Source organism: Cheilinus undulatus, linkage group 10, assembly GCF_018320785.1.
Source record: "Cheilinus undulatus linkage group 10, ASM1832078v1, whole genome shotgun sequence".
NCBI lineage: Eukaryota > Metazoa > Chordata > Actinopteri > Labriformes > Labridae > Cheilinus > Cheilinus undulatus.
The window spans coordinates 13,719,962-13,736,385 of NC_054874.1; the positions used below are offsets into that span (position 1 = coordinate 13,719,962).

At 40.0% G+C, this 16,424-nt stretch overlaps 1 protein-coding gene across 1 annotated transcript in view; it reads left to right on the top strand.

Moving 5' to 3' along the window:
- Positions 1-1,846: 1,846 nt before the first annotated feature.
- LOC121516755 (gamma-aminobutyric acid type A receptor subunit pi) overlaps positions 1,847-16,424 on the top strand; it is a 29,147-nt gene continuing 14,569 nt past the window's right edge. The window contains exons 1-5 of the mRNA XM_041798164.1: positions 1,847-2,202; positions 10,768-10,845; positions 10,982-11,094; positions 13,651-13,718; positions 13,810-14,027. Of these exons, the coding sequence (XP_041654098.1) occupies positions 1,847-2,202; positions 10,768-10,845; positions 10,982-11,094; positions 13,651-13,718; positions 13,810-14,027 (833 nt within the window). The remainder of the gene's footprint in view (positions 2,203-10,767; positions 10,846-10,981; positions 11,095-13,650; positions 13,719-13,809; positions 14,028-16,424) is intronic.

Below are 16,424 nucleotides of genomic sequence, written 5' to 3' on the forward strand. Positions count from 1 at the left end.
GCCAAGAGATTAGATGAAGAGATGTGTAATGTGTTGAGTTGATGTCAGATCCTGTTCCTATGTCATAAATGCACAGAGATTAAGCTGAATACATACATAACAGTCTGATGGAGTTGCTAGGAAGAGTAGCTGAAAACTAACACAACCATCGATTCCGGGTAGGCATCCGAGATGACATACGAGCTTTATAGGCTGGGCAGCCGACACAGAAGCAGTGGCTAGCAGGTAAGTAGCCAGACAGGTTGGCAGAGCCCCTGGGGAAATCACAAAGAGGCTGTCGGAACATCGTTGAAGGATTATGGGAGAGTGCTGGGAGGTCGAGCTTTTCTGCTTCCTGACAGTGCACCATCAGAACGCAGTATAGCAAGTCTGCTGGTACTGAGGAAGATGTGAAACAATGGGTTGCTCAGCTCTTAGCTAAATGTTACCCAACACACACATCACTGGTCCAAGATCAGGTCAGCTACCTCTGCCACCGGGCCAAGAAACAACGGGAGTGACGACATGATCTCCTTAATTCAGGTTCAGGAGTTGCTTGAACAGGAACAAGTACATTTTAAAGAACTGTTGCAACAGGAACAGTTAAGTAATCACAGAGTAGATGAGCTCATGTAAGAGGTGCAGGATCTGAGAACAAGTCTCTGGTTAACCCAGAAGGAGGTGAATGAACTGAAAGATACTAAGGCCAAGCATTCAACTGTATGCAATGCAAACACAAATGACATGGCGGCATGACAGCAGAATTGCTCCTGGCAAATGATACTAAAGCCACCTGGAAGGACAATGCAGAAGGAACAACATAGTGGTGAGTGGCATTCCTGAATCACCAAATGAGAAATGGAGTGGCTCTGAAGTGACTGATTCAAGAGAAATTAACACTTTGCAACAGCAAAGTTACTACTGAAAGAGCACACAGAGTAGGAAAACCTAAGAATGGGAATTTGTCAAGGCCCAGACCCACTGTAGTCAGTTTTCTTCAGTTTAAGGACAAAGAAGCATTCTAGAGAGGACAAAAAATACCTCAAAGGCACTAATATTTATCTAAAGGAGGATTTTCCTGATGCTGTGTATCAAAGTAGGGAACTCTTGCCTGAACTGAGCGCAGCCACAGAAAAGGGTGAGATTGCCTTTCTGAGGTATGACAGATTAATCACAATCCAGTCATCTCAAGACAAGAACAACACTAACATGAAAGCTAAGTAAGGAGAGACAGATATATTGTACTATGCCATCTGTTTTGCCTCTTTAAACCCAGCTAAAAGAGAGGAAAATAAGAACTCAAACTATGGCGCTACCTCAAAAAGGATTGGAACTTTCAAATGTTAATGCTTGCAGTCTAAGAAATAAACTTGCAGAAAAATGAGATGTATTGATTACAGATAGCATTCATATTCTGGCAGTTGCAGAGACTCATCTTGATTATGCATTCTCGGATGAAGTGTTGAATATACAGGGAATTCATGTGTACAGGAAAGACAGAAACTCACATCGAGGTGGGGTTACTGTTTACATCCAGAATCACATCCCAGTGAAAATGAGACAAGACCTTATGTTCTTATGATCTTATGCTAGTTTAGAGTCCTTTTGGTTGCAGGTACATTTATCATATGTCAAATCACTGTTAGTCAGGTGCGGTTACAGGCCACCATGTGCAGATAGCTAGTATCTGGATGAATTGTGGGTTATGATTGAAAGTTTTTGTGACACTTGAAGTGAAATTTATCTTATTGGAGACTTAAAAAAAAATGGATGTCACAGGAATGTCAACTACAAGCTCAGCTTCTCAGTTCAACTAATGCATGTTATTTGATGAAAATCATTTATTATTCAGGTCAGGTAGAAGCATATGCTGGTTCTGCACTTCGCTCCATCAACCTTGGACCTGTACTGCTCTGGCATCCTGATGGCCGTAGTCCAAGCCTGCACCAGACTCATGCCCCATCTCTCCAAGTATCCTCCCAGCTATCCCCTCCATGATGCACTTGATCGCTCCCAGTGTTTGGACCAGCCCACTGGGTCATGGGCATCTAGTATGTGGGCCAGGTGCTGGAAAAGTGAGCTGCCTTTCCTGTATCAGGCAGCTGACCCTTCCTATGTCATCATTAGACACAGGGTTGTGCCAGTGATACCCAGAAGTGTTCCCAAAGGACTCGAGTCAGCGCCTCTGGCCAACAGCCCATTTCCAGGCCTCACAAGAGTATGGTAAGACTGGAAGGACCAAGGACCAAAAGTCTCTAACTCTTGTCCACATGCTCAGATATTGGGAACACCACACTGTCTTGCTCAGCGAGCCCACTGGCCCGCGCGTGAGTCCAAGTCTGCGGTTGATCTCAGCCTCGCAATCAGCAGATCGATGAATTATGCTGCCAAGGTAGGTGAACTGTTTGACAACTTCCATGCTTTCAGGGACACAGATTTGATGGCAGCATCCAAGGCATCCCCAAACACCGGGATCCTTGTTTTGACCCAGGAGATGTGCATTCCCAACACTTCAGCCTCCTCACTCTGCATGTTAACCAACACAAGTTTATATCAACAATCTTGGTAAAAGAACAGCCACTTCCATCACCCACATCTTGTGCTGTAATAGAGATCTGTTTCTTTTGGATTTAGTGATCACAACATCATAGGTATAACTAGAAAGCAGGATTCCAACATAATTTATAAAAGATCATATGAGACATTCTGTTAGGGTTCCATTTGTTCTGATGCAAATAAGTTACAGTGCCCTAAAAAAGTATTCACCCCCCATTTCCAGAAGATGTTTTAAGAGTGTAGTGGACATGATTATTTATGTGGAAAGCTTCCGTTTTAAAAAATACCTGCCTTGGTGTGGACTGGGCTCAAAGGTTTTGCACATTGAGTCCATTATTTTAGGATGCATTTTCAGATCTGTAATGCCATTAAAATAAAAAACATAAGGTACTCAAACCTTGCATGCCAAACCTGGTGCATCTATTTTTCTCTTTAATGCAGAAATTTGCACTTTGAGGCAAAATGGTCTTACACTGCAATGAAAAATTAGCAGTGAAGATACATTTTTGTTTCTTATCCCTCGAAAAGTAAACACTGGGTCCATGGACCCCTAGAGCACAACTTTTCAATTCAGTCTCCTTGTTGGATTTGAGTAAACATTTTGACCTTTATCTGCAATGGTTCATATCCACATGACATATGGGCAAAGCGCAATGGCTAAAAAAAAAAGTTTCATTGAGAGGAAGGGAGAGAGAAAGAGTTAGCGTTGATCCAGGATTTAAATCTCTTGGATGGATGCAAAGAACATCAAACCTGTTCCCAAAAAAATGACGGATGAAACATTTGTCAATGCAAACATGACCAACACAACATTTATTTTCTAACATTTAATAATTTTGGATGAAAAAGTAGACTTATTGTGTGCAAAGTCCCTAAGATGAAATGGCTTGAGATATTTTAGTTCATTAATTTTCTACGTTTCTGCTGGATAAACTCTGCATGTGAGAGGCTAAGCTGGTCTGTCCTGATACTGGCCCAGAGGGCCGTCTGGTGCCAGCTGTGTCTCAGCCAGGCTCGGGCCTCATTAGCATCTGGCATGTTTCTAAAGCATTTGGACTGAGCTACACTCACAACCAAACTTCTAGTACATGAAGCAGCTGTAATTTTTACTAGAACCATAAAAGCTCCTCTAGTGCCTCATAAAACTGGCAGAAAAATAATGTGCATTAGGTCATAAAGAGGCAGTAACAGTGACAAGCATGATAACATGTCAAGGGAGCAAGCTAATAAACAAGTTAGAGGAATGTAGTAGTGGACAGATATGGATAAACAGTCATTTTGTGAAAGAAATTTAAAACTAAACCCACTCCATCATTGTCAGCTGTGACAGATGTTAGCATGCAGGCAGGTGGGCAGAAGCATCCAGGTGGATACTGAGTAACACTGACTTGTCTGCCACTCCGACGTCCCTGAGCAGACTATAATTATTCATTAGCCCCTTAACTCACAGATCAAACATTTACATCCCTGCCTCAGGAGCTTCACAGATGTTTCCATTTGTCTCTTTCACTGTCAGCGAGTGCGTTTACTCCACGGTTTCCTCAGTGGTTTCCTCAGCGTGGACGCAAATCAGATTATAGTGTTCATTTTATACACTCCTCCCCATTGTCATTAAGGGAAAAAGACTGTTTATTCAAGATATAGCCATCAGAGCATGAAATTAAGAATAAGAGAGCATTAGGACTGCTGTGAGTTATTGAGCTGCCTAATAACAAGGGATGGCCACATATCAGCTTGTTAGCGACCAGTAAATAGTCAGCACCCGTGGATGCAGGCGGGGGGAAGCAATAGGCTGCTGCGAGTCAAGCGCCTGCACTGAAATCTCATCAGGTATTATTAGGCTGTATACCCTGAAGGCTTTCTCACATAAAGTGGATCTTTGAGGAGTGGGCTCTCACAGGTCAGGCTTTATAATTAGAGCTGAATCTCTGCAACGGAGCCACAGAACAAGGGGCTAATAGAGATTAATCACAATGTCACCAGTGCTGCAGCTGAAAGATTGACCGTTCAACTCTAAAAGAGCTTTGGTCATTCGGCTGTAGGTGACTGCCATTTGTAGATAAGCCATACCCGTCAAAGATGTAGGGCTGAGGGGGCAATAGGGCTGAGTTTAAAGGTCCCTCATGTGAAGAAGGGGCTCACAGATACTTAAATGAAAAGCTGGCGATGCCGCAGTGAGAGAGCTTGATCCAGGATTTTGTGCTGTACCAGGATTCTGCTCAAGATTAATGGCAATAAGGAGCCACGTTCAGCCTTCAGCAGGTTTTCTGTTACTTTTTTTCTCACAATGATTCCCTGGTAAGCTACACTATGGGAATCACAAATTGATAATGAACACCCCAGACTCAATGATGGCTGGTTATTGGGTTCAAAAAGCCACAGTAACTCTAACCCATAACTAAATACAAAAATAATCACTGTACACCTGCCAAACACAAAAGCTTTAAAGGTGGTGAACTTCTCATGTTGAAACTCTCAAAGTGGCCAGAATTATTTATCAAACTTTAAGAGCTGTGTGCAGTTAACCTGAACAGCCAGATAGGCTGTTTTACATAACCATGGCATTGGATATATTTTTCATCCCTCTGGGCAACACCCCATTGATGGTGTTTGTGAAGGGCAGAACCTTTCAAAGGCAACAAAACACATGACACGGTAGGTGTGTGTAACTGAGGGGTAAATTACAGCCTGATATTGCCAAGTCAACAATTTTGTCGACTAAAACTATAACTAAAAATGTTTTTATAGCCTTTTTTTTCCAAAACTAGACTAAGACTAACAAAAATAGATCTGTGAAGACTAAAATTGACTAAAAGTAAGTTTACTTTTCATCAAGATGACTAACCCTAGACTAAAATGTAATGTAGTTTTTGTTGGACATACAAAATCTGTGATGTTTCTCTACTGTGGGTAAATCTGTCACAAAACAACGCATCTATAGCTATTCTGCCTCACAGCTGTAGAAAGCAGGGACCCCTGTTTTAACAGAGTGCCTGAGTACCAGATTTAGGTAAGAAAATAAATGCTTGGACTAAAGGTAAAGACTAAGATGTAAGGACTTTTTATGGACTAAAACTAGGCTGAAATGTTTTCCAGTTTTTTTCGACTAAAACTAGACTGAAACTAAAAAAGGTAGAAATGACTAAAATGTGACTAAAAATAAAAAGACATTTAATTTAAAAAGTAAAAGACTAAAATTAAAATTGGCTGTCAAAATGAACACTGCTGTGCTTCACAGTGGGAATGGTGGGTTTTTGGTCATGTGCAGTGTTTGGTATCTGCCAAACAGTCTTTTCTGATGGCCAAAAAGCACCATTTTGATCTCATCAGACCAAAGAACTTCCTTCCACTTGACCATGGAGTCTCCCACATGTCTTTAGGCGAACTCTAGACCAGATTTAATTTGAGTTTCCTTCAACAGTGGCTTTCTCTTTGCCACTCTCACATAAAGCTTTGACTGGTGTATAACCTGGGCAACAGTTGTATGCAGAGTCTCTTCCATTTCATGTGTTGCAGCTTGTAACTCCTTCAGATTAGTCATATGTGTCTTGGTGGTCTCTCTCACTAGTCTCTTTCTTGCACCATCACTCAGTCTGTGAGGATGGCCTGGTCAAGGCAGATTTACACATGTTCCATATTCCTTCCATATTTTTGATGATGGATTTCACTGGAATTTTTCGTATACATTGCCTGATTTTACTTTTCTCTGAGTTGCTTGGAGTGCTCTTTTGTCTTCATGGTGTAATGGTAGCCAGGAATACTAATTACCAAGCTTGACCTTCCAGGCACAGATGTCTTTATGCTACAACCACTTAAGAAATATTCACTGCACACAGGTGATCCCCATTTCACTAACTGTGGGACTACTAGCACCAATTGGCTGGACGTCTTGTTGAATAAGAATATTTATGCAGTCACTTTTTTATATTACACATTTTGTTTAATTGACATAGAAATCTGTTTTCACTTTGACATTGAAGCAGAGTTCACAGAGCATAAAATTATGAGGTGATTCGGTATCACAGACACAACAATTGTGTGAAATTCAGTCAAAAAACTCAAAGAATAGTTGAAAAAGTCTTTTCACCTCACATCTCTGTTTGATAGAAGTGAGGAAGGAGACAGGAGGCAGAGTTCAGAGCAAAGTAACTCCAATGGTGACACTGATGCAAAAGAACAGAGTCGGAGGTGAGGGTGGAGAGGGCATGAGGGAATGAGACAGACGAGCCCAGAAGGATGTGTGATGTCGGTGTAAATTGGAGAAAATGGAAGCAGACTAAGATTAAGGGCCAAAGACAAAGAATGAGTGGGAGAGGGAGGATTAGAATTAAAAAGAAGCAATATGCGGGTATCAAAGTAGATATATGTTTCAGTGTGTGCTTTCAGTACGTAGGTGTGATTTGTGGTAGTGGAGGATGGGGGGCAGTTAGAGGAAGGGAGAGAGAGAGATGCTGCTGGAATGAGTGGCAGAGATGGAGAGAGAGGGAGGGAGGGGGGATGCATTGAGTCTCAATGGGGAGATGAATACAGCTGTGCACAGAGGCAGAGGGGGATGAACAAACAGTAGAACAACCAACAGAAGCACACATACTAGGACTTCATCACAGAAGATATTGTGCTTCACTAGTACATGGAAGAAACACCAGGATATAATCATCAATAACGGAGGAGGCAGAGCAATCTCAGCCACTCACTCTACAACAGAGACACAGGGAGAGGAAGGAGCGTGGGGGAGGAAATAAAGGGAAGAGTGGAAAAAGCTCGACCAGAGGAGGGGAAGAGAGAAGCTGAGGACTGAAGCAGGTAGGAGAAAGAGAAGCATGATTAAATCAGACCTGAAAGTAGGAAAAAACAAGTTTTTTTATTTTAATATTAAGGGTAGAATAAACCATGTTAGTGCACACAGATCAAATGCAAACACAGATATTTATGAAGCTTTGCATGGAGAAGTAAGTGTTTTTATCCACTGTGGCATTTTTCATTCTTAGTTTAGTCAGTGAATTGGTGAATTACTCAGAAGAATTAAAGGAGAAGGCAACTATCAGTGCAAAGAAAGAAGGAAGACTTGGCACATATGCTGCACATTTCTGAACAAGAAAGTAAAAGAAACCAAGAAAATATGTTGGCATAGTTTGGATATCGAAGAGTACAGAGAGTGGGAAAAAACAAGCACAACCTATTCTAGGAGACAGAGAAGCATAATGAGAGGGAAGGTGAAATGAGAATAAATGTCTTTATAGGGCAAAAAAATCAAATGTAAAATTGTGTTTTAAGGAGCATAATGAGAAAAACAAGATCACATTTTTATTTTTTATTTTTTTTAGCTTTAAGCATTGAAGAGAAATTGGTGAAATAATCACAAGGGAAGCGTAAGAGAGTAAGGCAACAGCCAGTGCAAATAATGAGCCAAGACCTTTGCACATAAGCAGCATATTTCTTGCCAAGACTGTGAAAAAAGCTATGTTTGCTCTAATTAATTTTCATGTACTATTATTTGTTGGAAAACAAGCACTACCTGATGGAGAAAAAGAAGCATGATAAGATGAAAATGAAATAAGGAAAGAATATTTATTTAGATGTGAATGAAGAGGAGAAACAAGCATTCATAGCTTAGGTTTTGCAGAGAAATAGGGCAATTTATTACAATAGAAGAGAAGAGATAAGTGTTGTAAGACAAGCTTCAAATTCCTCACGAAGAAAAAGAAAGAAAATATGTTGGCTTAATTAAACAGCAACTGGCACAATGTGTGGAAAAACAAGCATGACCTAGTAAGATCTACAGCAGAGAGAGGCATGATGAATGAGAAAAGAAAGCTTTGAATTGGTAAGAGTTTACATCTTTATCAAATTAAACAGGGCAAATGTGAAGACAAAAGGGAAAAACAAATTTAGCTTAAAACAGTAAGGGGTAAATATATTTTTTGGAGCTAAAAGGATTAATGCAAAGGCAAGTATTTCTTTGAATGTGCATGGCAAGGAGAAATAAGATTATATTTTACAGGTTAAGCTTAGGCGTAGAGAGAATATTTCAAACTATAGAACAGGGATGGGCAACTTTAGTCGCTGAATGCACTTTGATTTTATTCTCACTGGGCCACAATGTCCCGAATTGGGGGACATTATCAGTTTAGCAATTATGATGACTTTTTTTCCAACAAAAGGAAAAAATTTAAGGCTTTCATTATGCAAATGCAAAATTGAATGCTCAATTTAATTCATAGAACACAGAAATGAAAAAGAAAAATGCTTTTGCAATGAGAACGTAACACTAATGGGCTATTCTAGTTTATTTTATCTACTTACTTACAAATGCATTTAATGGTGCATGTAATTTTTTTTCAGCAACAGTTACTCTGATTAAATCTCTATTTTTCTCAAGGAACCAAACATATGGCAGTAATCAGACATATTTATAGAAAAGATGGTGTTTTATCGTTTTCATAGCAGATATTGTCATGTTTTCTTTCATGTTTGCAATTTCTCGATATCTGAAATTACTTGAGGACCACACTGTGTGAGAAGGTGGGCTGCATGCGGCCCCTAGGCCGCCAGTTGCCCAACACTGTAGTAGAAGAAGAGCAAAAAAAGGTGGCAATTAATGCAATTCAACAGAGGCTTCTGCACACAAGATATGAAGCTCAGTGTTACCTCATGCAGGACACGGTGGTCATACTCCCAGCAGTGATCAGCTGATCACAATTATCGCCTTCTAGCTCCCACTGCCAATCACAGCTCTTTCTCTCAACACAGCGGTGTGTTTAAATATGACGCACTTATCACTAATCTCTGCTTGCATCAATGCTGATGCACCATGCTGATGCCGCTGGCAAACTTAACCTCCTCCATCCCAGCCTCATAGCATAAATGTTGTTGCACCCTATTCAGATTCATGCTACTATGGATTGAATGCTTTTGAACTAATTTTTTTTGTGTTCAATACACACTGTCATAAAATATCTATCTATATGGGGGTTTCTCACCATGCTTTTCCTGGAAAGTCAAAGCATGCTGCTTGACTAACCCAGGGAGCATCTTTTGAGCAGAGCCTGCCAAGTAGTACAGTGTATCAATTTTGCAATTAAGTGGTAAAATGTGTGACGAGACTGTTCCTGACTGGAACTCATTTCTTAACGATAGAAGGGCTTTATAAGGCAAAAGTATCAATTGTAAAGATAATATGCGTTTGGAGGAGCATGGAGAGAAGCAACAAGATGATATTTTGCAATTTTAGTTTAAGCACTGAAGGTAAATTGGTGATAATGAAACAGTAGAAAAAAACATGAGGCGAATCATGTAAGACCCTTGCATATAAGCAACACATTTCCTGCCAAGAAAGTGAAAGAAACAAGGAAAATATGCTGGCTTTAATTAATCATCAAATGGCATGATATGTAGAAAATTAAGCATGAGCTAATCATGTCAGTGCCTCTTGATTCCTTGTTTTTTTTTATCAGTCATTAGACAGGGGAATCAGTAGTGTTCATACACACCATTATTTATAGTGACAGTACAGTGTGAATAATACATTGGATGTATAATGGCCATGTTTTCCAAAGACTCTGGCGTCTTTTCTATACAGTGTTTGCTAAGATTGCTTTGGGGAGTAGATGGATGCACAAACACAAGCGTGTTTGACTTAGGACCATTTAGATGAAATTAGGAGAGCAGGAGGGTCCATTAATGACAGTGAGGCTGATCTGCCGGAGGAGCAAAGAGACAAGGAAAGGGTGAGAAAGTGTAGACAACGAGTGAATCCTTGATGTGTTGGAGGCTGGATTAGTTGTCAGGAAGGGTAACTGAATAAGTCATGAGGTAAAGACCACATAAATCAGCAGGCGACAGACTCTAAAACACACCTGTGTGCACAAAAACAAGCCTTTAGATGTGTAGGTGCAGATGTGGAGCCTTATCTACACTCCTTCTTGTCTTCTCTGTGTTCTTAAGTGTGAGAGTGTGAAGAAAAAGGAGGAGCCACTAATATATTCATGAAACAAGGAAGATCGATAGTCGCATCTGCTGCATTTTGCAAGTTTGAGAGCAAGAGAGGAAGCTCGGTTTTATAACATCAAAGAGAGCGAGAACGACTGCTGAGCCGCACTTTTCCCCTGGGGTTTAGATCACATTTATGTAGGCGCCGCCACCTAATGGAGATACACTATTAGCCTATTAAATGTGAATGGACAGGGAAGATTATTTGTGGGTTTAAAGGCCTTATGTTTTGATTTGTCACAGCTGCTGCCTGCCAATCCAAACCATGTCTAAGATCCACCTGCAGGCATTCCTGATCCTCTGCTTGAGGTCCACACAATGGTGAGAGCAGAACGCACAAGTTCAGGGTTAACAACACAAGCTCACACTGACATTCATATTGATTGAAATGCAATTTTTACAACCTGTTTCCTCCCTCCCGCTTCATTTCCTTGTCATTTCTTGTCACTGTCACCAGTGCTTGCATGTTTAGTAGTCCTCACTGGGGAGAATGGAACGACTCTCAGCTGCTGCCAACCATCCAGAAGCTGATGAAAGGATACAACCGCTACCTCAGACCTAATTTTAATGGTAAAAAAAGCTTGATAAGTGATTGTTGACCATGTTTGCTCCTTTTGAAACTAAATAAGATCCTGTAAATCAGTCGGTCTTAACTGGTCTATTCTCAGGACTCATCACCACCTTTGAAACAAGAAATCACAACCCAAGTTTCCAGAAAAAATTCAATCACTGAAAAATGTTGCTGTTTGGCATGTTTGAAAAGCATAACATTACAAAAGCCCTATATGCATACATTTTATTTGACTCCATTTCCTTTGACAACAAGTAAATATAGGTAGTTTTGTAGAGATTTCGAGAAAATTGGAAAACCAGCATTGTCATCCCGAGATAACTTGATAGATTAGCCAGATCTCAAGAGAAGCTACTTTGGGAAGTGGAAAGTGAGGTTAAAATAAAATATTTGAATACACAAAACCCCTGTTAATGCTTCTGTACAACATAGCCTTTGCCACATGTTCTTCCAGGTGCACATTTGTGACCCAATGAAAACAGTTCATGACCTTTTGGGTTCCAGTTCACCAGTTGAGAACTCCTGCTGTAAATTGTTCTAGGACTGCACAGAGACAACAGTGTGAGCTTTTGTGTAATTATCCTTCTCTGTATGACATCATCGAAAGGAGTTCCTCAAGGTTTAGAGCTGGTTCCTGTTTAATTCACATTGCATACAAATATATGTAGCTTCTTTACACAGATCATATAGTTCTTTACTGCTCTGCTAGCATTCAGCTGTTCAAGAAGGGATAAATATGACACCCAAAACACTTTCACCTTTGACCTCCAATCAAAACAGATCATTCTCAAAGCAAAGTTGACATTCTTTCAAAGTTTTGAGACAAGCAAGGGATGAACATAAAGCTTAATGAACTTGGCTTTAACCTGTCCAGTCATCTGTCAGCCATCCATCCATCCATCCCTTTTCTTCCACTAATCCAGATCGTGGCAGCAGGCTAAGGAAGACAACCCAGACATCCCACTCCCCAGCTCTTCCTGGGGGATTCTGAGGCTTGAGGTTCCCAGGTTGATAGGTCTGCCCTAGGCTCTCCTAAGGCAGCCAGGCTACAGACCATTCATTTCTGATGGCCACTCTCACAGACCATACATCTCTGACAGCCGTTCTCACAGACCACACATCTCTGACAACCGTTCTCACAGACCACACATCTCTGACAACCGTTCTCACAGACCACACATCTCTGACAGCCGTTCTCACAGACCACACATCTCTGACGGCCGTTCTCACAGACCGTTCATCGGAGATGCCGTCTATTTCAGAACAAAAGTATTGTAATCTGCCCATAGCTACAATATTTAAGATTTTCTTTTTTCATTCAGCTTTATTCATAAACACAGTTTAGCAGTTAAATTCATGAAATAAACACACTGCAAACATTACAGACTAAGAAACATTTATAAAAAAAAAAAAAAAAAAAAAGGTTAGAGGTCTATTTGGGGATTAAATTACATTTAAACTAGTTTAAGAAGTAGATAAACAAACAGTGGATCACTTTAGCTTCATTAGCTTTAGCTTTGGCTAACATAGCAACACTGGCCACATAATTAACATTACAACATAAGCCAATGTAGCAAAGTTAGCTTAAGCAATATGAGCTTTAGCGAACGTAGCTAAAGCAAACATAGCTACATAGATAACGTAGATATATAGCTTACTTAGCTGCTTTGTGAGCTCAGCTTTAGCTTCTTTATCCATGTACCCCATTATCTATGTCATTTTTGTAGCTGTTTTGTGAGCTAACTGTGTTAGCTACATAGCTATGTGATCTATAGCTAAGTTAGCTTTAGCAACACAAACTTTAGCAAAAAATGGCCAAAGCCAACTTAGCTATGTAGATAACATAGATTTGTAACTTTCATAGCTGCTTTGTGAGCTTAGCTTTAGCATATGTTACCTTGAGCTATGTTATCTACAGCTAAGTTAGCTTCAGCAACATAAGCGTTAGTAAATGTAGCTCAAGCTAACATAATTAACGTAGACGTGTAGCTTACATAGGGTCAGGGTCATGGAGCTTGTGCACATCCTTTGCTTGTGAATGCAATATCTTCAGAACGCTTTGGGGACTTTCTTCAAACCTTGAGCATGCTTTCACTTGTACTCAAAGATGGAGGTCAAAGGTCAAGATCATTAGGCCTCCCAGTCAACTCTTACAACATTTGTCCCACGCAAAACAACCTAGCCTTTCTTCATGACCAACCACTGTGCTTTCACTGTCTGGGCTTGGAAACTTGTTAGAGGCATATAACAAGCTAAAGTGAAGCCTTTATTGGTGAGATGCTGCCATATATGACATCTTTGTTGTCTTCATGGTCAAAAATGAAAGTAGATTTTACCATAGAGAGGGAGTCTAACCCATTAGTAGTGATTGAAAAGACATCTGTATTGGCAATCAGCTACATTATTATTTTAACAATGGATTTTTGGCCCTTATTTCCACCATTGGTGCACCACTAGAACGAACGAATGATAGTGCATGCATGAGTCGGATAGGGGATTTCTCTGTGTATCCCTTACATGAAACGTGACTTATTTCCATATTGTCCCTTCCATAGAGGGACCCGTGGAGATTGGAATGAGCCTTGATATCGCCAGCATTGACGCCATCTCTGAAATCAATATGGTATTAAACTCCTTTTGCTACTTAATCTGTGCCACATGTTGAAATGGTGAGTTCAATCAAGGCCTCATCTTCTTTTTCATCTTCTTTCCAGGACTACACTGCAACAATCTTTCTCCGTCAGCGCTGGCGTGATTCCCGGCTCGTGTTCCCAGGAAACGAGAGCGTTAGTGTGGACGGACGCCTGGTCTCTCTGCTCTGGATCCCTGACACCTTCATCCCAGACTCCAAGCGCTCCTTCCTGCATGACGTAACGGTGGAAAACCGCCTCATTCGCATCTTCAGCAATGGAACGGTTCTCTATGCTCTCCGGTACATTTTATTTTCATAGGCATGGGTGGTATTGATTTGACATTTACTGACATTTGATACTCCTCCAAGTGTCGTGAAAGAAGCTTTATAGATTTAGCACAGCTTATATGAGGAAAATGAGCAAGAGGAAAAGACATTCAATGATTGAAGGAGGAAGCAGAAAACATGTTTTTCCTAGTACTCTTTCTAAATTTGCTGTTTACCTCATTGTCCCGGTAATCAACCATAAATGTGCCTTGGGAATTACTAAAAAAAGAAAAAAACATGATGTATCATCACTCAGTCATATAACTGAAGGGAATGTGCTGAATTTTCTGGTGCTCTGTGAATAGTTCAGATTGTGTTAGGGAAGATTGGCAGACTCCCCATGGCCACAGAACAAAAGTGTGTCTTGATGTCTAATTGGTCATGTCACACTGAAACAGACTATTATTGTGACCGGTCAGCATTATTTAGGGACAGAGAGGGCAAAAATGTCCTCATTTTTCCCCAGCAGAGGGAATATTTGGTTCTTTTATGTTGTCTGATGTAATGATGTTGTTTTTCAGTACATTTGTGCAGCGGCTGTTTACTCTCACATGCTTGTGGCATTTTTTTGTCAGCAGGTTTTGCAGTAAAAAGCTCCAGAAATGCATGGGGACAGTATACTATAGACTGGCCAAGATATATAACAATAAAAATACAATGATAAATGTACATTGCCTATTAGAAGTATTCACCCCATTTGATGTAACATCAAATGAGGTGACAATCTGAATCAGTCTGCAAAAGAAGTAAGGTTTGGGAGAGGATTTAAAGCCCAGACCTCAATCCAATAGATAATTAGTATCTGGATTTGAAAAAGGCTGTTTATGCACAATCCCTGTGAAACTTGACAGAGCTTGAGCAGTTTTGCAAGGAAGAATGGAGTAAAATGGCAGTGTCCAGACGTGCAAGCCTGATTAAGACCTATCCACACAGACTCTGTGCTGATTGCAGCCAAAGGTGCATCTACTAATCACTGGTTTGAAGGGTGTGAATATTAATGCTCCCACTTCTTTTACATTACATATTTTTATTTAATTGACATTTCTTTGTAGAAATCTGTTTCCACTTTGACATTAAAGAGGTTTTTTGTCATTTTTATTTTTCAAGTGGCCAAATAAAAATGACTAACTTGACACACTAGATGGATTTGTTTCACACATCCATCTGGAAAACCTCTGATAGACGGTGTTTGGGAAAGGGCAGAGCCTTTGAAAAAAAAAACTTGGAGGGTGATTGGATGAACGTACTGTCTGTCACAACTTTACGGGCCAATCAGAGCAACAAACACATGATGTCATAGCCACTACCAAGATGCGCATGCGCCGCTAACAAGGAATAAACTACATAGAGAACAGCATAATGTGAACCATGGCAACCATAGACATGTCAGTACCTGACTTTTGTCGTTTTAGAAAAGATAACAACTCAGTGCTGTTCTTTGTTCTTCTTCTAATGAAGAAATTTCATCAAGTTCTGATAAAACTTGCACCTTAGCAGCATCCACACCAAGGTTATAATAGTTTTGGATTTTTCAGTAGTTTTAATTTTTATTTCATTTTCACTTTCTTTTTTTAATTTCAGTTTAGTTTTAATTAGTTTTTACTGCTGGCTTGTTAGTTTAGTTTAGTTTTTATTTTGCAAAATTGCTTTTTTACAGTTTCGTCTTTATTAGTTTTAGTGTTAGTTTTAGTTTTTCCAGATAGATGTCAGGGGTGAGGGAACATCATACCTTTTAAAAAAAACATATTCAAGCAGGCTACTCTTCACAATAATATTTAAATATTTAAAGATGATGTTTGAATACAACTCCAGACATAAAACTACCACTGTATGAAGTCTTGACCAATCAATTCAGGCAATTTTACACTCCCCAGACTGGTGTCGGTGCCAGTCAATACAGTTGTGTCAAAGACTAAAACTAAGGATATTTTGTGTCCATTTTTATTTTATTTAAGTTAGTTTTATAAGCACACTATACAGTTTTAGTTAGTTTTCGTTTTTTCGGTGAAGCTTAGTTTTGATTTAGTTTCAGTTAACTAAAATGATTTTTGAATTTTAGTTTTAGTTATTTAGTTAGTTTTAGTTAACTATAATAACCTTGATCCACGCTAATCTCTTCTGCCATAGATGGCCTCTTGGTGCTGCTTGCTTACGTCATGACTCTGCCGCGCCTGAGAGTACTGCCCCTCGATGCTGATTAGTCCTGTCACTTTCTGACCAGGCTGAACCGGTTTAGATGGGAGCTTTGAAAGATGGATTCGCCGCTGAAAAAAAAAGGAAATGGGCGTATCCATCCGTTTTGCAAGGTTAAAAATGACCTTGATTGATTTATAAAATCTATAAAAGGGTAAAACAGACAGGTTAATTATT